Source organism: Balearica regulorum, chromosome 7 (genome assembly GCF_011004875.1).
Source record: "Balearica regulorum gibbericeps isolate bBalReg1 chromosome 7, bBalReg1.pri, whole genome shotgun sequence".
NCBI lineage: Eukaryota > Metazoa > Chordata > Aves > Gruiformes > Gruidae > Balearica > Balearica regulorum.
This window is the reverse complement of record NC_046190.1, coordinates 33,012,271-33,033,387: the sequence shown is the minus strand read 5'-3', so window position 1 is coordinate 33,033,387 and position 21,117 is coordinate 33,012,271. Positions and strand designations below refer to the sequence as shown.

At 41.8% G+C, this 21,117-nt stretch overlaps 1 protein-coding gene across 12 annotated transcripts in view; it reads left to right on the top strand.

Annotated features, from left to right (window-relative positions):
• ANK3 (ankyrin 3) overlaps nt 1–21,117 on the top strand; it is a 369,687-nt gene that overhangs the window by 290,468 nt on the left and 58,102 nt on the right. For 8 of the 12 annotated variants that reach the window (XM_075758815.1, XM_075758817.1, XM_075758816.1 and 5 more), the window contains 3 exons: nt 5,220–5,343; nt 8,280–8,382; nt 14,284–14,390. In XM_075758815.1, coding sequence (XP_075614930.1) covers nt 5,220–5,343; nt 8,280–8,382; nt 14,284–14,390 — 334 coding nt within the window. Of the gene's footprint in view, nt 1–3,338; nt 3,732–5,219; nt 5,344–8,279; nt 8,383–14,283; nt 14,391–18,363; nt 18,397–21,117 lie in introns of those variants that run through there. The other 4 variants (XM_075758810.1, XM_075758809.1, XM_075758807.1 and 1 more) reach the window with 2 other exon arrangements.

The window sequence follows — 21,117 nt, the reverse complement described above, 5'->3', positions numbered from 1 at the left end:
CTTGGCTAATGTTCATGTCGCCAGCTAAAACTCTTCAGTGAGAGAAACTTGTTTAATGATTTCTCAACATGTCACAATCCTCAAGGTTTCTCTCATAAGAGAAATTGAAGGCCTAGACAGTAGAGTCTCAGAGACAAATGTCAGGAAACTGTTTCCTTGTGCTTATGTCTTGCTGTGCCCGCTAAATAAGTATTTACATGGAAATTGTGTAATTTCTCTTCCCTGCCAAGGACAGTTTGGATTGGAGTCAGACTAGGTGAGAGGAGAGATCTTTTCCACCTTTTCCTACACTACTCTCTGGCAAATCTGCCAAAATGAGGTTAAGTGCTGGGAAACTGCTACACCACCAAAAAAATGAGGTTTTTTTTGAAAGATGTGAACATGATTTTGTGGGGAAAAAAATGAAGGCTCATCTTCGTACGTAGCAGAAAGTTTGTAGAAGAATTTAGAGCAATTCTGATGCACACTGAATGTGTGCTCTGCTTTTTTTTTCCTCAAAAAAAAAAAAAAATTGCAATCTTATAAATGTGAAACCTGAGACTGCAAGAATTGGGTCTTTCCTCCTACCATCTCCAGATATGAGCTCGCACCCCATGCCCTCTGCAGCTGAGAGCCCCAACGGAGCGACCTGCAGCTGTGGGGCTGGTGGGGAGCCAGGAATCAGCCAGGCTAAAGCACAGCCCGAGCTGTTCCTGGAGGGAACCCCCTCCTCTGCGGTTGCCTGCTCAGCCTTGGAGCATCCCTCTGAGCCGGTGCAAGAGCTTTAATCTGGTGCTGGAAGCTGGAGCCCTGCTACAACTGCCCTCACCCAGCAATGAGCTGGGTCACAACAGCCCCCCGCAAAAGCTGCCGCTGCTGTCCTAGAGGTGAACGGACAGCAAGCATTGGAAGTTGATACAAAGTAGGGTGAGACTATGTGAGCAGCGAAGGGGGGAAAAAATCCAAACCAAAGAACGGTTCAGGTGTTCAGCATTTAGACAGTCGTTGTCAAGAAACACTTATTGTTGAGCTTTTTTTTTTTTATTTGGCCTTCAGTAGATAACTGTTGGGTGTAAATAAGGACACTGTTTTAAACCCATTTAATGGAGATTCCTCTCTCAGTAGGAGTAAGTATCATGCTAATCAATTCCTGGCAGATTACACAGATGTCCTAACAGGACATGAGTGCACACTGCCTGATCCCTGAGTAGGTGCTGAGGTACAGCAGTTTAAGTGCATTTAAGACAGCTCAGGGCATCCTCATGCATCAAAGTCTGTTACTGATCATTTTAGGAGGGGTTGATTTATTATATTTTTATGATCGGAGTTTTCTGAGTTTCTTTGTCTCCATAAAATTTTACAGATTCATAAAAGCTTTGGCGGTTTGGTATTGGCTTTTCTCCATACTTGTGTGAAACCAAAAACTTGGCTACAACTAGAAGCATCCTGCTCTTCCCTGTGGCTGTACCTCTTGTGCCATCAGGCAGCTCTGGACAAGCTGTGACGAGGGAGTGGCAAAAACTTCAGGGATCTTTAGCAAAGTCATTACAAGTGCCCATTTGGATCCCTGGCTATGATTAAATTTTGTTTGGGACTTTTCCCAAGCTACATGATGCCTTCTCTCCTACTGCCAGAGAGTCTGTATCTCTCACTGGCTTCTAAAGAGCACCTACCCTGCACTCCTGCAGTTCCCAGCTGTGGGAGACATGCTGAGGGACCAGAAAAAATGGGGAAAACATGGGGAAAGGTGACAAAATGGATGAGAGGTATGGAAAAGCTTCTTGGGGAGAAAAGAGTAAAGAGAGTAGGACTGTCTATCCCAGAAAAAAAACTCTGTGTGAGGGATAGGCTAGAACATACAAAATAGTGATTGGCAAAGTGAGCAGTAATGCTTGCTGCCTATCCAGAAGTCCAAGAACAAGGGGCATCAGTGAAACCAGCAAAAGGCAGATTCAGCTTAAAAGGGCTGCTCTTCCTGCAACGGGTAGTTGAATTGTGTGGCTCCTTGCACACGTCCTTGGTGTGGGGACCACAAAAAATTTACATGAGTTCAAAGTGTACCTGGGAGAACCTGAAAAGGGGAAAAAAAAAAATACCTGTTTGTGACTATACAAACCTCTTGCAGGTTTAGAAAATACGTGCTTAAATCCCTGCCAGCTAGAAGAATGTCCCGGAGGACTTCCACTGTTTCATGTTCTTATATTCTTCTCTGAAGTGTGGCTGCTGTCAGAGACAGGGTATACTAGAACTGATGGGCCTTTGCTTTGACCTGCTGCCTACTGAATTTTGATGGTTTCCTATACTTGTGATAGTTATGTTTGCCCAGTGTTAACAGGAACATCATCTTTCTTCAACACATGAGGTATTATGAAGGGAAGGATGGCAATTGCAGCAAAGCAATGCAGTATTCTTTCTTTGGTGTTTTGCATTGGTGCCTCACTTCTTGGATGTTTCTCTGTTGTTTGTGTTGAGATGAATTTTGTCTTCGCTTTTCCATGGGACCTCTCTGCAGGAATACAGTGTGCTGTGAGCAAACACTCTGCACGTTACCTGAAAGGCAGAGGATTAGGCTGTAGCACCTAATTAAACAGAGCGGGATTGCTGAAACGTGCACCACCCATTTTGCTCCAGCCTCCCACGATCACAAAACAATGTCTGGAATTCTTTGAAATTACCACTCCTAGATGCAGCTTTTCCTTTGATGAGAGCATTTCATCAGAGTAATCCTGCTCTGGCTGGATTAGCTGCAGAGCAGGATAACATCTAATGTATTTTGCAGCTCAACTGGAATAGCTTTTTATCATTCTCCACCTTTGACAAATGACGCTCCTCAAGAAAATGCGCGTCTGTTCCTTAGAGTGGCGCAGCGCTCGTCTTCAGGTGTGGTAAGGGCATAAATTTCCAGATTTACTGGCCCAGTCAGTAGCTGCTTAAAGTTGGCCACTTCTGGGCCACTTCATCACCTCCCAAGGTGCAGTCCGTTTTTCTCAAGCTCCTACGTTTTCTCTCCGGACACAACCACCCCTCGCCGGGCGCGGAGAGGCAGCGGGTGCAAGCACCCAGACCCCGCCGTGGGCACCCACGGAGCAGCTGGGGCTCAACTCCCGCCCGTGCCCCCGGGGGACGGGGCAGCTCCTGACCGCGGCGCCTGAGCGGCCGGCGATGGCCGGGGGCGAGCGGGGCGCGGGGGGAGGCGCCCGGCCCCAGCCCCGGCGAGGGCGGGCGGAGCGCAGCGCCCTTCCCCGCAGCCCGGCAGCCCCGCGCTCCCTGCTCAGCCCCGGTATCGAGTTACAGAAAAACTACACCCTCGCAGCACCCCTATTTACATACAAATAACTGGAGTGCCTGCATTTATGTCACCATTCAAGAGGCTTGCCAAGGGAGGCTGTAATCCAATCAGCAGAAGCTTTAAAGGGATGTCTGCGGAGTGATTAAAAGGGGATTTTTATTTTTTGCTTTAAACCGTAGTCATTATTTTTCGTTTTGTTTCATATTTGCAAAGAACTTTGATCTGAGTTGAGAGGACAAAGATGCACATGTCCTAAAATACATACGAAGAGATCAAGATGTTAAGAAGATCTCAGTTGTTGTGTGGAAAGCGAATATGACCCACAGGGATTAGTTTGCTTGTGCTGGTTTGGAGATTAACTCTAAATCACTGCTTAAGGACTAATAGGACTAATAGGAATTCTTGGAAACATCAGGGAAAAAATTCTTATAGACCAGACTGGTGAAAATGGCTTTCCAAAACAGTAAGACTTTTTAAAGTTTAACTTAATATATAATGTTTCTGTTTCTGGTTTTCTGAATGCTTTCTGGTATATTATGAACATGTTAGCTTTTGAACTGTTACTTAAAATACTGGTTGTTGCTGGGCTGGAGGAGAAAGTTGCTCTGTTTGTTTGCCGTTCGCAAAGCAGTAGCTGAAGGGGTATTTTTAGAATTGATTGTTAGTTTAAAACCAGAGTTCGTCCGCGGTTTCCGGAGTTCAGTGAATGGAAACTACTCTAAACTCCTTGAATGAAAGTGGGAAACGTAAAGCTGGGGTTGCGGAGTCACTTACCTTCGAGAACTCCTGTTAAACTTCTCTGTTGTGCAACTTTTACACACCTAAAATACGTTCACAACAAAGGAGGAGAGCGTGAATGTCGGCAAGTAAGGAGCTTACGGGGAGCTCTCCCTGTTCTGTGTTGCTGAGGGAACGGGGGGGGAAAAATCCTAGAACCGCAAAAGGCATATTTTGGACTTGCTCTGTCAATGCAGGAATGTCGGGCTGCATGATGTAATGGTATGCAAATGCTCCCAGCGAGAGCGAGCTGCTCCGTTAACCCTTTGCGGCATCTGCCCTCCTCTCCGAAGATTAAACTTTCCTTCCTTTCATTGTTGTTGTTTTTGGGTTGTGTTTTTGTGGTTTGGTTTTTTTTTTTTTTTGTTTTCTGAAAAAAACTAATGATCGTGTCCGCGTATGGCACAGGTCTGGCGTTTTCCGATGGGTCAGCCCTGTGGCTTCCGTGGGCTGTGGCTGCCGGACCCGGCGGGCGGGAGCGGTTGTTCGGCGCCAGGCTTTGTTCTGCGCGGGGGGCTGTGCCGCAGCCCTGCGCTCGCCCCCGCTAGCTCTGCAGAGATGAGGCTTCGTGAAGTTCTTACCTTCAGAAGATCAACTGGCGACTTTGAAGCAGTTCATTAGAAAAAGAAAAAAAAAAAAATTCCTCTTACGTTCAAACTTGCAAGTTATTGAGAAATACCTAAGGTGGAAGGCGGGCCTCTTCTTTTACTCAGCGTCCATTCAAGCTTGCTGCGCTTCTCAGTGCTGATGGGCAAACAGGCTGTCTCCCGCAGTCAAGTTTTGGGAGGTTTTTTGCATACAGAACAACCTAACTTTAGTTTGTGAACTCGGGCGTTTTGGTAAGGAAAGCAAAAGTGAGTGCAATGGTGCAAAGTACCGATGAACCCTTTAGCTTGCTTAAACGATTGGGCAAAAGTCATCCCTCGTGTAACTTTATTGGATTTACGTCAAGGTGGAGTTTTGCTTCTTACGTTTACCCCCAATAAAATTATTTTCTCAGGCCTGTTCAGAGGGTGGATAATTGACGTACTACATGGAAAGAGCCTTAGGGAAAGTGGGGGTGACGCGATTGATTCCTTGTTGGCGAGCAGAGAAGGGCGTTATGACTTACTAAGCACACAAACATTTACAATACGAGCAGCTTCTGATTTCAGCCTGGCTCTTGTACTGGCAGGTGAGGATGCAATGACAGGTGATACGGACAAGTACCTCGGACCCCAGGATCTGAAAGAATTGGGAGATGATTCTTTGCCTGCTGAAGGATACATGGGCTTTAGCCTGGGAGCCCGCTCTGCCAGGTATTGTATTTGCTGTTTCTCGGGTTTGCGTGTCACCACAGTGACCAGTTTTTACAAAGCAAGCACGCTCTTTCACCCAAAGCTGGAGTCTATTTCAAAATGAAGAAGGAGGGGGTGTACTTCTGTGTTATAAGAATACTACGCTTTTAAAGCATATGTTCATTGCAGTTTTATTTCATATTCTTTATTCATGTTGGCTTCTTATGGCAATGACACAGAAAACTAACTGTTCACTTTTTCTGGTATCTGCTCACGCTCTGAACATCTCCAAGGCACCTCTTTGGTAGCAGATTGCAACCGGTCTAGAAACTGATCTAGAACAGCCGGCAAATCCAGGTTTCTTTTCACTACTGCTGGTCAGATTGATACTTACACTCGAGTGTTCCTTAATGGGCTAATTTAGCCAAAGAATGTAAATGCCAGAAAAAACTGAATGACAATCATTTTGCTATTTTGGTGCTTTTATTTCTTTAAAGGTGCTAGTGAGTAATCCCACAGAGATAGCCAATATTAAAGAAAAATACTCCCAAAAATAAAAAATCAAGTGTAACCTAAATTTGGTGCAGGGTTTCACTTGACAGGGAGCGGATTACATGTTACAGAAAACAGGCCAAAGTTTGTGTGAACCTGATAAAATATTGTAAACTTAATATATTCTGACTAATGTTGATTTCAACTCAGGTGTTTCTAGATCACCATTTTAGATTTCATTTTTGAATCGTGCTAAAGCCTGCAATATGTGTTGCTCAAAACAATTAAAGCTGTATGAGCAGAGATTACTTCCGTAGTTGCGGATTTGCAATGTATTTACTGACAGTTGAATCGTACTGAAGCTAATAATTAAACCTCATAAGCTGGAGCCCTGAGGACTTTTTCCTATGCTGTAGTTTAAAGATCTGTTTTAAAAAGTGAGTTCATTGTCTAACAGCAACTGGCGACTCCCATAAGGTAAAGCTTAGATGTCTGCCCTTCAGTCTTGTTTGTTATGGTCGCATTAGAGATGCAAGCGTGCAGTGCAAATTTGCTCTTTAGTAGTGCCCAGCCATCTTTTGCTTCGCTTACAATTTTTAGGTAAGTTAATAAGTATCTATGTGATAATACATTCACGAGGAATGCCAGAATGCCTTTAAATAGTCCATTAGCTAGAAAATCAGCAAAACAGATCTGAAGGGAGAATCTTAAGTCTTTGTAAAGTTAATTAACAAAGCTGACCTGCTGCTTTTAAGCAGAAGTTGGCGTGAGCGAGGTCATCATACAGCACTATCAGATGCAGTCGGGTCTGAAGCACTGCAGTGATGGTGGAGAGGGAGTGCGCTTTGTGTACAGAGCTGGGCGCTGATTTACAGGACACATTTTACTCATTACAGAACTCTTCCCTCACATGTCTAAATTCTCACTGTGTGAGTGGGAGAGCAGAATTTCACAGTCAAGATCTGTTAGGTAGATCTGAGGGTTCAACCTTGTGTTTTCTTTTCTTTGAGAGAAATCCAATATTCCCATGCTTCTGATTTAGCAGTGCCATTACTATCTGTTGCTGCGTAACTCATTTTTTACATTACACATGTTATGCTCAGAGGAGACAAATACAGTGTTTTTCCTATGAAGTATTTTATTTAGCAAAAGTATTCTGTGGATGTATCTTATTGCTGATTCTGAGTGTAACATTAAGAAGTAAACACATGAAATATATAAGTCATCCAGCCATAACATCTTGCTTTTCCTGTCTGATTCTTTGCTTTCTATTTCTCCTGTTTCTTTTCCACTGTAAATTGCTTTAGTCCAAAAGTCAGGTAAGAAGGCATGGCATCGTGTTACATCTTTCTGCTGCTGCCATTGCTCATCTTCATTTTATTCAGCATTGGAAAGTGATGTGCTTTTATTTTGGGGGGTTGGGGGTGGGCTCAGCCTTAGAGAATATCCCTCTGTTATAGCAAATATAACTTGATTTCTTTATGCCCTTTATCATGTAAAAGTCTGCTTAACATATGCCTACAGTGTGTAATTAAAATCCCAGTTCTGCTTCCAGCACAAGGAGGCCCGTGTGCTAAGGGACCAGAAAAGTTCGATTAACAACAATAAAATGCATGAAACAAGTTGTAGAGTTTCGAGTCTGAAAAGTGTTGCTAATTCAAAAGTGTAATATGGTGTTGGATGTTGCTTTTTATTAATTCACGTTTTTTACTACTTTATTTTTTGTCACGTAGCAAGCATGTCTAGGCCTGCAGCATGTTTTTAGCACATACCATAATGTATCTTCCAGGGTTAAGTGTAACACACTCCTACGTTGATTTAATTGCAACACATTCAGAGTGATCGTAGTTACTTCTAAATAGTCTAATATGCACAAAATAATCCCCAAAGCATTGGAACCTGTATTTAATCATCAATAAGCAAATTTCTTTTCTTTCTTCTTTCATTTCAAAATTACTATCCTTTTTTCTAAGTGAATAACTAGGGTGTTTATAACAAAGTCAAAAGTGGTTCAACCACAAAGAGAACGGCAACACATAAAACTTGCTCTTAGTTAAACCTGCTTCAGCAATCTGAGCCATATGGGCAGGCGCTGTAACTTACCCACAGCTCCCCTGAGACCTGCCCTCATGGGTCTCCTTTTAGGATTAGGGCGTGAAGACATTTATCAAAGTTCATCTAAATACTTGAATACACTTTTCTGGATTTATTCTAAAGCCGCGGCATTACTGCCAAAGCAGTAAACATCTGTTGTGATTTTGCTTATGTATATTGTAGGGAAGGGGATGTTTAATTACAGTTAAATACTACTTATTCCATTTTTCCCTTGTATTTATTTCACAGATTATGTATATTTTGCCATCTTATGCTATCCCTGGAAGTTGCATGTATTAATTTTTTTATTTTTATTTTTTGTTCATCTCATTGTCATCTGCACTTTCTATGATAAATGGTAAATACAACAGCCTCCGCTCCTTCAGTTCGGATAGGTCCTACACGCTGAACAGAAGTTCTTATGCCCGAGACAGCATGATGATTGAAGAACTGCTGGTACCAGCAAAAGATCAGGTACGTGCTGCGTCTCTGCCGCCAGGTATTCGTGCTTCATATTTCTAGGGGATGGCAGCCTGCAGCACTCAGCCGTGCTCGCAGAGATTATCGCTACTCTCTTAACTATAGAAAAGGGAGAAGAAAGTTGCTGAGAGAAAGAAATTGTCAGTTTACCACATTGTGGTTTGGATCCTGCAAGAGGCAGGGTGATGGGGTCCCAAACCAAAAGAGTCTTTAAGGGGCCAGTTACGTTTCTGAGAACGGGGTTGTCCATTGAAGTCAATGGGAGCATCTGTGAGCTTAGCGTTACGTGTATCCTTAGAGTGTTTTGATAAGCTGGGAGCAATGTATTTTACACTAAGCAACCTTGGTCTGTACTGTATAGCCCGGGGATTATGTTCACTTATTCTGTCCACATGGAGGGGACTCCAACTGCTGCCCTTGTTTTTCCATCCTTGGGAAGAATTTGGCCTGGTAAAGGTTAAGCTATTATGCACTAACCAGTTTATGTATCTTCCAAACATTTGTGCAATGACTAATACAACAAAAGCAGAATCTTTTGACCTGATTATAGCATGGGAAAGTATTTCTAAAAGCTAATGCTGGAGATGATAGGATACCGTATGCTTTGTTTGTGAATTCCTCAGCATTTTGCTTGGTAGACTTGCTTCAGATTTTCAAATCTAACTCAAGAGTTTCTTGATACGCAGAAGCCAGACATCTGCTAGGAAGCTGAATGAAAATTCACATAGAAATCTTTATTTGGGAATTAAAGGACTGTGGAGTGGAACTGTGGTTTATATCCTGGAAGAGCATAAGGTGGATTGTAATGAAGCAGAGGTTTTCTGTGCTGTTTTCAGAGGTAACTCTCAGCAGCGGCAAGCATTCCTGCGCAGGGGGTTATGGATCTCAGAGGATACTTCCATGGGGGACAGGGTCCACAGAGCAGGACTCATGCATTTTAAACCTTGATTGTATTAGTCCGTAAATTCTAGCGTAGTATAAATTACCTGGGTTTACTGCAGCTTTTGCACCCGGTTTTGGTAGCATTGTGACAATGGCAGAAATTGGATTCTGTCTTTAGAACAGTGAAAAACTGTAAACCTCCAATAACCTTGATTTGCAACAGCCAGCTAGGGAGAGTTTCTGAGAGAGTTTCATACCAGTAATTTTGTTGCTTTTGTTTGTTTTGAAGTCAGACAGTAAAGCCTGCACCTACTTGTCCTGGGAACAAGATATTTCAGGGCTGAGAACCTAAAGTTACTCTGATGCTTCCTACTCCTAAGCCTTCATGAAGTCTTCTTGATATGATGGAAATTTCAGAGGAGAGGAAGGCTCTTCAGTCTGAGAACATATTACATTGTTTTGTGACTACTGTCAAAGTAGACAGCATTGATTTATCAGCTAGGGTGCATTTGATCACATAACAAGACTTAAACCCAGCACTACGCTGAATAGCTCCTAAAGAACATTGTTCAAAGTGTGCACCATTAACCTGTTTTGTATTATGAAATTCCACTAGAAAAATAAGAAGTACTTATCTGTACATGGAGGTGTTGCAGCGACACCACATCATGCACAGGAGCTGTAGGGCAAACTGCATATTCTCTATGAGTGGTCATGGACCTCTCTGCTTTCGGGAGGATCTCTTGCAGTGCTGGCTCTTGAGCTGAGAGGACAACAAATATGAAAACCTTGTAGTGGTGAGCAGTAGTGTAGGCTGGTTTTGTTGCATTTATAGTTGTCATATTTTTGTGATTCCAGTTTTTGCCCAGCAATGATTGTGCAATTATTGCAGTTCAGAACTGGTCCAAATTTGTCAAGTAAAATGAAGCCAGGCTGGAGGCCTGGGTGACAGTCCAGTTGTAAATGTTATTCTAATCTTAATCCTCTAGACAAACTTCAAGTTTCTCAAGTCCAGGAGAGGATCAGGAATGGTGAAAGTGGTAGTGGAAAAAAATGTCAGTCCTGTCTTGAGGGGTTAGTAAAACTATGATCCCCTGAAAAACAAATGACAGTAAAACAACAAAATATCTTCATAAAAAAGGGAGCACAGCTAAAATTTTCTGCTATGGCTTCTGCAAACCTCCAAGTCCTGACAAAAAATATATTCATCCTTTGGAATTCCCATATTCTTCAGCCCAGATCTATGATGGTAAGCTTTACAGCTCTTTGGCTGAAGCAGGAGAAGTGCATTTGGGAGATGGAGAATACCCCTCCCTCTCTTCTTCCCACTTCTGCCTCTCTTCTTCCCATCCCTCCCTCTGTACATTACTGGGCTTCTAGATAATGTCTGCTATGGCAGTAGAAGCAGGGGAAAAAACCCACCTTGTGTTCCAACTATGGAATTCACAGGAGCAATTGGGTCAAAACCAATATCCTAAAAATCCATCTGGAAACTGGTAGGAGTTAAGGGTGTTTTGGGGTATCATACTACTTCGAAGGAGTGAGCCATTGCCTATCCTGTTTCTCTTCTTTTGTAAAGCTCAGACCTATCATGGCACCAGCAAAGTCTGAGAGTAAAGGGAATTAATTTTATCACAAATATAAGTATATGAAAGAGTAAGGGGGCATTTGTCAACCTCTTGATCAGGTTAAAATAAAAGATCCCATCGCCACCTCTCCCCAAGATCACTGGGAGACTTGGGAGTCTAAAAAGAGTCAGATGAAGAAAATTTGAAACCAGTCTTTACGGAACCTGACTGCCAGCATGACACGTTGGCTATTACAGAAGAGTTTCTAATAATTCCATGAGAAGTTGTGATATTCTCCATTGTTTGCATTCAGGGGTTTATTGATGACCCACTTGAACAGGGAGGTCTGAGTCCAGGCCGTACTGTGCCTCATAACCTGGCTGGAGCAAAGTTAAAATTTCTGTGTCCTGGTGCGTTACCATGGATGCAGCAACTCAGACCAAATCTGAACGCTTTCTCCATGGAATAATTTACATCAGCCTCTGAATTTAATCAGCCAAAGGCAGGATGAATCAGGCTGTCCGTTATATAGCAGCTTGCTGCATCTTTTCTGTCTGGATAAATTCATCTGGGAGGAAGCATAAATCCTTCTGTTTGCTGAACTGTGATATTACACAGCCTGGATATTCAGTTATGCAACCAGCAGGATCCTTGCCAGCAGAACCATCAGTATTTTTACGTGTGCATTTGCATCTAATGATGCCACACCCTTTAGCAATGCATATTTAATGTCCCTTGGTCCAGGGAGAGAACACTGGGACCTGACCAAACACAGGATGAATCCTGTGATTTGATGTCACTGATGATGTACCATCTTCTGGTCTGCTTATATTGCAACTTACACAGGAAGATTTTTTTGCCTGCCTGGAAAATCCAGCACCTCAACAGACTGACAAAATGAGATCAACAGATGTGTGCTGCCTGTAAGATGCATGTGTCCGGCTATTAGCTTTTCCTACTCTGTTTCTCTGCCAAAATTATTGGCTGCAGGCTTTGTGCTTTTGCAGGCTGTGAATATGTCCAAAAGATCTGTTTGAGTGCACTTTGTCAGAAAGGAATGCATCAAAAATATAGTCACCTGATAGACAGTATCTCAGGACGAAGGAATAGGCCAAGGAACCCTATGTATGTGTGTAAGCAAACCTACGGCAATTTGGTGAGCGTAGTAGCACCTCTATGTACCATAGATTGAAAATGTTGGTATTTCCTTGGAAATTATGCGGCCCTACTTTGACTTTTCTGTATCACACTGCTGAAGGAACTTCAGCATTTTTCTTCTGTTGTAGCAAACATGATCTGACGTTTATTTGTTGATGTATGTGTCCTGGTGCATGCCTGGACCTCACCAGTGCAGTGACACTGTTATGGCTTAGCAGATGTTTGAATGACAAACGTTAAATTGTGTTGTTCTTTTTAATACATTTCTTCTATTTCTTTGTTTTGTCCTATTTTTGATGGTAATGTTAATCACTGAGCAAAGGAATAAATTTATTTTTGTTTATCTCAATTTTTTACAACTTCTGAGACAAACTGTCTGGATCTTACACTGCTTGGTATCAAAAGAAATAATGTACTCAGTATGAGCTCTTACGAAGTTAGATCACTCGGAATAGCAGAAATCCACAATGAAGGCTTTCCTGCTTAAACTGTGGACTCTTCAGGCAAATGTAGGAGAATCTCTAGTGTTCTATTGGAAAGACTTAGAAAACTGTCTTCATTAAATTATAATACATTTTCAAAATGGTGCTAATTAAAGCCACTGCTATGGCTTAATTGTCATTGTTTTAATGGCATTCATTTTATTTTTTATCTCTGATGGTGTAGTATGGTGTTTAGCATATGCAAGTTTGCATTTTATTGTTGTTTGTGCTTGAACCATCAGGCCTCAAGTACATATCTTAAAGCCAAAAGTTTAATGAAAGATCCTAATAAAAGAGTTAAGGTAGCAAAAGGAGGAGGCATCGAGCCCTATGCCACAGAGCTGGACAGAAGACAAAGCAAAGCTGCACCCTGCAGATAGTTCTATCGATTGGCAGTAAATTGTAATGTCAGTGGCTTTTGGAAGGAAACTTGGGATGCTCATTTGAAATAAAAGAAATGTCTAAAGAGAGAAGTTTTTTGGAAACTCCGGACTGATGGGAGGGTTGCAGGTTCTGGCTAACAACAGAGCCCTATCTGCTTGCTTATCTTGTGGGAGCTTCTCCACAGAAATGTTTTTTTGTGTTTATGACTAACTTTGTCAGATTTAATACTAATACTGATTTTTCCCTTCAAAATAATTAATTTGCACTACCTCTATGTGCCAGTACATTAAAAAAAAAAAAAAACAACCCAGGTGGAAATAATAAACTTCCCTATGTAGAAGTGTGTGCTTGGCTCAGGTTTGACTTGAACCCACAGAATTTGATTTGAAAACAGCCCATGAGGTTTTAGTCTTAACAGACTCTGCTCTCTCTAGATGGATTTGCCTGTAAGGAGAAAACAGCGTACTTGCAGGAAACACTGACGTCTTTAACACCATCTTGGGTGAAGAATAGTCTGTGTGTATTGCATGACAGGTTCTTGACTTACTTTTATCGATGTAATTTCTCACGGTGCTTCTTAAACTGTTTAGAAGCTTTCATATCACCCTGGAAATATGAGCATACAGTATTTGAAGATTTCATTTGTTTAATTTCCTAAGGAAAAAACAAACAAACAAAAAAATTTTACTAGAATGGCTTTGGTCTAGAGATAAGAGGATTTGTAGTGTGAGACCTTGTTGCAGAGCACAGGATGCGTGAGTGTGCATGCACATGTCCATGGGCAGCGAGAAACAAATTACGCCTCAATGTCTGTCAGATGGGGCAGTTAATTGTAGCACCATGCCAGCGCTTCACAGGGTTAAAGCTATTTCTGTAGAGCTGAGTAGGGACAGTGGCACTCCCGAAAACAGCATTCATGCTGGTTGTATGGGTATAAAGACAAACTAAACCCTCCTCCCATCGGGAGCTTGGTCATGCATTCACAGCTTCAATTAAACTCTCAGTGAAGTTATTCACAGGTTCTGCTTGAAAAAGGATCTATCCAATGGCGTTTTCTGTGGGGGAATATTATGCTGCCTGTCTATATGCTGTATGAGTGCAGTACAAATGGTAATATTTTTTCAATCTTTTTTACCTTGCACATGTAATTAAAGATTGGAGAAAGACATAGTTGTAACTGTAGGAAGTGGGAAAAGCGAGCAAAAAGAATGTTTGAAGATACGTAAGATTAATTTGTCTGTAGATTCCTTGTTTCTGTTATGAGATCGCTGGTAATTTGACACCTGCGATATCAGCACTGTTATGTGGAAAGGGGCCAGATCTCAATTTAATAGAATTATATTAACAAGCTTGTATTTAAGACAAGTGTGTTTCACGTTAATTTCAGATTTTAATTTATCTTTTTCTATTATGTTTTTAAGCACCTGACGTTTCAAAGGGAGTTTGATTCTGATTCTCTCAGACACTATAGCTGGGCTGCAGACACCTTGGACAATGTTAACCTTGTTTCAAGTCCCATCCATTCTGGGTAGGTCACTTAACAGATTTCCTTTATCTTTAAATGTGGAAGTGTATTGTTAGCTGAAGAATACAGCCTGCTGTAACGGCTGATAATAGGCTTATTCCTGCTCCAGTTGAAGCCAGTGGCAAAATTCAGGCTGACTTCAATGAGGGTGCTTAATAGCAGGAGTCAGCCTAAATTCTTACATATCAAAGCAAAAACTTGTTTCTGCACTTCATTTTCTGAAGGCCAAAACATTGTAATCACACGGGCTTCTCTTTAATAGTCCTGTTTTGCTTTTTCTGTTGCTTATGCTTTGCTTTTAAGTGTCATAAGATGATTTTCTTTGAATTATATTAAATTATTTGGAATATGAAACAGAGATATAATGTTATGCTTTCTGTTCTTTCATAGAGGAAAAAATGGGGGGCTTTAATAATACCTCCAAGCTCCTGCCTATTCTCCAATATCTGTAGTTTGAGTTTAGTGGTGCTATTAATTTACTTATGAGTCATCGCTGTAGTTGTGATGCTTCTTAACAGTACTGCATAGACTTGATGTAAATGCAATAGTAGTAATGTTTGAATGCGTATTGTAAAAATTTACAAATAAATCTGTAACTGAAAGGAATCCTTGTGTATGAGATTGTCTAGTATAAATATTTGTTGTTTAATTTTCAAGACCAAGACATAAAATTTCATATCCTTTTTAATTTACTTCCCCATTTTGTGCCTAATTACATTCTTATAATGAAAATGAGTGCAGCACATACCAAAAGATTTCAGTTCCAAAACAGCACCACATCTCACAAATCTAAAGCTACAGTCCCAGAATACATGTAAGCACCTGCTTCTGCTGAACAGATCTATCTATACAACGGTGGGGTTTTGAGTCCTGAGCTGATAAAATGCTGCATATGGTCAATGCTAGAGGTGAAATGTCAAGAATTGCAGTGTGAAAAGCTGAAGTCTGTTGGTTGTCACAGAAAGGTATGTCAGCAAAGGACCTCAGAGAGTTGGTAGTCCATCCATTTGCATTACAGCAGGATAAAATGTAGTCAAGCCAATCCTGAAATATGTTTAATTTCTTCATAGTCACTAAAAATAAGAGGTTCTATAGTCCTCCAGCTTCAGTAGTTCACTGTCCTTTGTTATGATGTTTCTTCTCCTGATATTCAGTTTAAAATTTCTTTGCTGCAGATTAACCCTATTTTTTGTCATACCCGTGGTAGTCATAGAGAACAGTATCTTACTGGTCTCTTAACAATGTTTTGTATGTCGGAAGACATATAATCTTCTGTCTTATAGACTGAAATGTCCCAGATCCTCCTAGGTAGTGCATTCCACATTTCAGTGCATTCTTGCTGCTGTCCCCTGGCTCTTCCCTCTTTGATGATAGCTTATTTCTAAGCCAGGTTCGCTACCTCTTTGGTCTGACACGTGACACATTTAATCTTAAGCAATTTCACAGTGAGAATTATCATTTTGGTGACTGCAGTTTCTGTTGACAAATGTTTGTGATCTGCTAGAATTTCTTGGTTCTTTTCTGAAATTCTGCAGTCTGGTATTTTTTTCTATGTTTTGTGCTTATGTGTTTGGCTTCTTCCCTCTGTTTGGGTTTTCCTTTACTGTATTTCAGTTTATTGGTTCCAGATACTTTTTAGCAAGGTAGCTTTTAATTCTGATCCTATTTTCCAAAGACTTTTCTTTCCATCCAGTGCTCAAATCATGAATGAAGACAATAGCTTAGTACCTGGCCCAGTGAAATCTCCACTTGAAGCTTCCTTTCAGTTTAACAATAAAGCACTAATGCTATCTCTTTTTGAGGTAACTTCTCAAATGTTTGCGCACTTACCTTATCTATACTATAGCTTGATTGCTTACTGAAATACTGAGGCAGTACTTCCACACATCCACTGGGTAAGTTACTTTGTCAAAGAAGGAAGTTAAATTAATTTGACTTACTCTTGCCACTTATATTTTGGCTTATTTTTATTTTGAGGACTGGTGACACTGGTCTTGATTATCCTTTAGGCCCTTATAGATTGATTGTCAGATAATTCATTCCTGAATATGTCTGGTAATTGGGGTTAGACTGATTGGGCTAAAATTTTCTGGCTCCTTTTCATCCTGCTACAAAATAGATCTGATGTTTGCATCCTGCCAGTCCTTTGGGACAATACTTCTCTGCCCGAAGTTCTTCAGCATGCTCACTAACCCTCCAAAACATATATTCTGTGGACATGAGATCTTTCGCATCAGCTACTTCAGACCTGTTCCCTTTGTACCTCAGTCCTCGCTAACGCAGAGGTGGTCTTAGCTGCTGCCCTGAGGGGAAGGGCTGCAGACCTGCAGCGTGGAGCAAACTTTGGGGCTGCAGGGAAGGGCACCAAAATATTCTCCAAACAGGTGTAGTATTTCTGACCTGTCGCATTTTTTTATTTGACAGATAAAGTCCATCAGAACTGATGCTGACTCGGTTCCTTTATTAGGAAAAAACCTCACTCATTTATTTTCTTTTCAGTTGTGGCCCAATATTATAATGTGATACTGTTTGGTTTTCCCCGTTATCTTCATCTAGGGGCCATCAACAGATGTTCCCTTCACACCTTCCAGTACCTTGGCACATCTGATATGCAGAGGATCATGACTTTTCACTTCTCTTCTGCCAGGCTTTTTCTGAAAAGCAACCCCTTTTCTGTTTGTTCGCAGTGCTTCATCCCCTGGCTTTGTCCCCAGCTCTTTCTGTGGCCATAGGCAGGGCACGCTGGCTGGGGTCACCTGCTGTCTGCAGCCCCCGTGGTCCGGATCGCCCTGCGGCCGGGGCCTGACCCCACCTCTCTTCACATTCCTCTTCCTCCCCTGGGCTCCGCAGTGTGCCGTGCTGGGGGAGCGCCTCTGCAGCCTGCTCCCCCAGGGTGCTCTTTTCCCCATTTACCCACTGCCAGAAAAGAGCATCAAGTTTGTTCCCGTTTCTAAACTGAGGCACAAGGGGAATTTTGGGAGCAGGATGTGGAGATCCAGCAATGTATCAGTGAAAGAGGAAGAAAGAAGGAATTGTTGGCAGTAATTCCGACTCTTCTGGTTTTTCCCTTTTTTAAGCCAAGATAATGTTTTATGTTTTTCTTTTTGAGTTCAGATAAGTTGTTTTGCCAGCATATATTTTGAACAGGGTCCATTGTAAGCAGCACATTGAAATGTGTCATGAAGCTTGAGGCCTCTGGAAGGGTAGAGACCCTTCACCAAAATGACCTTCGGCTTTCAGATGTGAGCTTACCCGTGCAACTTTGCAACTTTCCCAAACTAAAACGTGGGTGTGCTCTCTTCATGTTATCTTTTTTAACTCCTTGGTTTTTGTAGCCAAAAGAAAGAAATTAATGTGTTACACTGCCTTCTAAATTGAGAAACTCAGAAATACTGGATCCAGTCTTGCAAGATGGAATACATCAGATTAATTATAGTTTCCTCCAACCTCCTGTACAGACAGAAGAACTCATTTTTGAAAGCAGTGTAGTGACTAGCACGGACTGATAGTCCTTTCAAGGATCCTGCCATACATATCTTTATACTTATACTTTGGAAAATAAAGTGCTATAGAAAAGCGTGAGAACTTTTTTTCCGTGGCACAGTGGAGCACGTTTTGGGAATTAAATAAAGAAGTTGTGTTACAATAAGTTCTCTGTTGACCTAAGTAAATTGCAAATGCTTGTCTCTTCTCCATGTGCTTCTGCATTTCTCAGAAATTATGGACTTGTGCTGACTAATTAAATGAACGCTTCCTTTCAGATTTTTTTTTCCGTGTGTAGCATATTTTATATGACATAGGTCATGATATGCAAAGCAAGATCCAAATAATTTCTCAAGTTGGCCTTTGAATGTGTTGCTTTTGTTATTTTTCTGATTGTTACTTTTCCTTTGCGCTTATTGTTGATATTTTCTGTTGCTTGCCTCTAATTATCTTACATTAATTTTTCCCATTTGCTTTCTAAATTATTTTGCAGCTATTCCTCTCCACTTCCCCAGTATGATTCAAGGTGATAACTCTGTGCTTTCTGTGAATCCTCATTTTATTTTCTTTTTTTAACTCTTTTCCCACAGAGTGTGTGTAGATGTTTAGTGCATCCGCCCACATCCTCATCCCTTCCATGTATCCAAGTAGAAATGCTCATTAGCACTTAGCATTGTGTTTTAGAGATCATACTGTAGTTTCCATTATTAGTGCGGCATTAATTTAGATAAGCATCAGCTACTAATCTTTTTGATAGAAAGTGCATGAAATACTGTTTGGAATTATTATTATTGTTTTAAATGATAAATTACTAATTTGAAAACTAAACAAGGATATAATATGCTGTTGACAGTGATTACCTTTCTATGGGAGCAGTATGCATAAAGGCTGATCTGCTAAAAGCTTTGTCTTCACTGAAGGCTGCAGTGTGGTGCAGACACCAAAGCTGGCTGTAAGGGGCTAGTTCCTGTGGTGGGGCACAGGCTCACGGCAAGGGTTAAGCCGCCTTGCTGTGAGCGGTGTGCATTAGCAGTGCTAAGGCCCAGGTTGCCAAGGCTGGACTGATATCAGTGCCTAGCATCAAACCCAACTCAGCTATCTCTGCATGACCTTGAAATCTACAGCCTAAACGCACCTGAGACCTTGGGGTCTGATTTTTACAGGTACTTAATTTTAACTTCCATGGACTTCTGTATTATTTTAAGGCAGTTGATTTAGGTGCCTAGATGTTTTTGAAAATCCACTCTGGCATACTTGCATCATTTAAATACTTTGGATATAGAGAAAACATCTTATCTGAGTGCAAGCTTTGGCATTTTTGCATTAGATGAAAAACTCCTTTTTTTGGTTTTGTTTATTAATTCTGAGCTGGCTTAACATGCCAGTAATCACGTACATGACAGGCAGCTCTCCAAAACATTGCTTTGTACCGAGCCATCAGGCCAAGCCCAGCCTTGCCAAGCTCCCGGGGAGGCCCCTCCGTGGTGCACCGACCAGATGTGCCTCCCTGGAGCTGCCGCCGCACCACCCCTGAAGGGATGCTCCAGCCAGCCACCCCTCGCCCTGCGCACTTCCGTGTAGTCTGAAGTGGCCCCGTCGTCTCTGCAGACAAAAACCACGCACGTTGTTTAAAGGCCACCAAAGCACCAATTGTAACCGATTCCTTTCAGTATTCTCCTTTCGGTGACCAAGGGCTGCGGGTCCCTGCTTAACATTTTACTTTGCTTCGCAGTAAATTTTAATGGATTGTCTTGAACTCTCTTCACAGCTAGGCACAAGCTGGCTCCTTGCCAGCTCTGAAGACCAACCCTTGGCCTACCCTTCCTCACGCTCAGTGGCACCTGCCTCCCACCATCAGCCTTCACCACCCACCGTATAGAGCAGTTGCAGGGAGAAAAAGCAACATAAACGCGCTGACATGCTAATTGTGCTCAGTGAGCAGAGGGGAGAGGGAACCAAAGGTCCAGGCTCTCTAGAGCTGGCATCTCTGCTTGGTACAGCCTTCTGTTAGCAAACAGAGAAGTGTTCCAGCCAACAGAGTTTACAGACATCTAAGATCTTGTGATCTATAAATATTAAGATTAACATAACTTATATACTCTATAATTTAAAGATTGAGTATGTTGGTTTTGACAGAGATCTAATATTTGTAGAAAGCGCTTGGTTAGCCATTCAGCAAAGATCCTGTCCCACTGAAACAATTCCTCTTATGAGGAATTGGGATACCCTAGTGGCAACATTTGGATTTGTTCAGTAGTGTACAGTATGTTTATCTAGGAGAGAAACATAGATACAATTTTTCTATATGAAAACCACTGTGAAATAATGTGAATGTAACTCCATGCTGCAGTATTGTAAAGTATCTGGGGCACAAGAAATGATAAATTGAGGTTAGGGTCGTCTCAGAGAGCTGTTTCACCTTCCCCTCTTTACTGATGGATATTAATTTGAAGAAAGGCAATGTAGCAATTTCTTTATCTGGAATTCAGTTGGACAACCTTTCTGTCCTGCTTCATGTATTTACAGCTTGTGTCCCTACCCGCCTGTCTCCTGCAGACCACTAAATGCCAAGTTTTGATTACATGCCTGCTTTTATGCAGATTTTTCCCACCTGCGTGGGCCAGACTTCCAAATGCAGCTTGTTTGCAGGCCTGGGCAATGCACATCAGCTGTTACTTTTGATATACTTTTGATATCCTGCTGGTCTCAAAAGCATATGTAACAGTCTTGCACAAATTCCCATTCATACTTCAGAGCACTTGGTGGCTGTTTTTAAAGAATCTTCATGCCCCCCCTGGATTATTGGCTCTCACCCTTAGTTTAATTTACAGTAGGGAACCAGGAAATAGAATGGATTCACCTGTTAATCATGTGAAGGTTTAGTCCTTAAGATCTGGAAGTTTTAGCAACAGCCTTGAAAATAGTGAAACCATACAGCAGATGTGCCAGCTGTGTCAGTGTCTGCACATCATAGAGAAGGAGCAAATAAAAATTGTATTGGCATCAAGACTGAGTTGGTACTCATGTCCCTCTTGATACTGGCCTGTTACTGTGTCTTCTACCTGAAGCTATGCTCTCTCAGCAGCTTATGGTACGGAGAAAAGGGAAGGTATTTAGGAGCACTAGAGGAGACCCTCCATAACTGTTTAGCCCTGCAGGAAGCTGTATGGTTTGATCCCCATAAATTGGAAGGATTTTTGCTGCGGAGATTTGAAACAGCCTGAAGTCTGCTTTTGGTCCTGGGAGG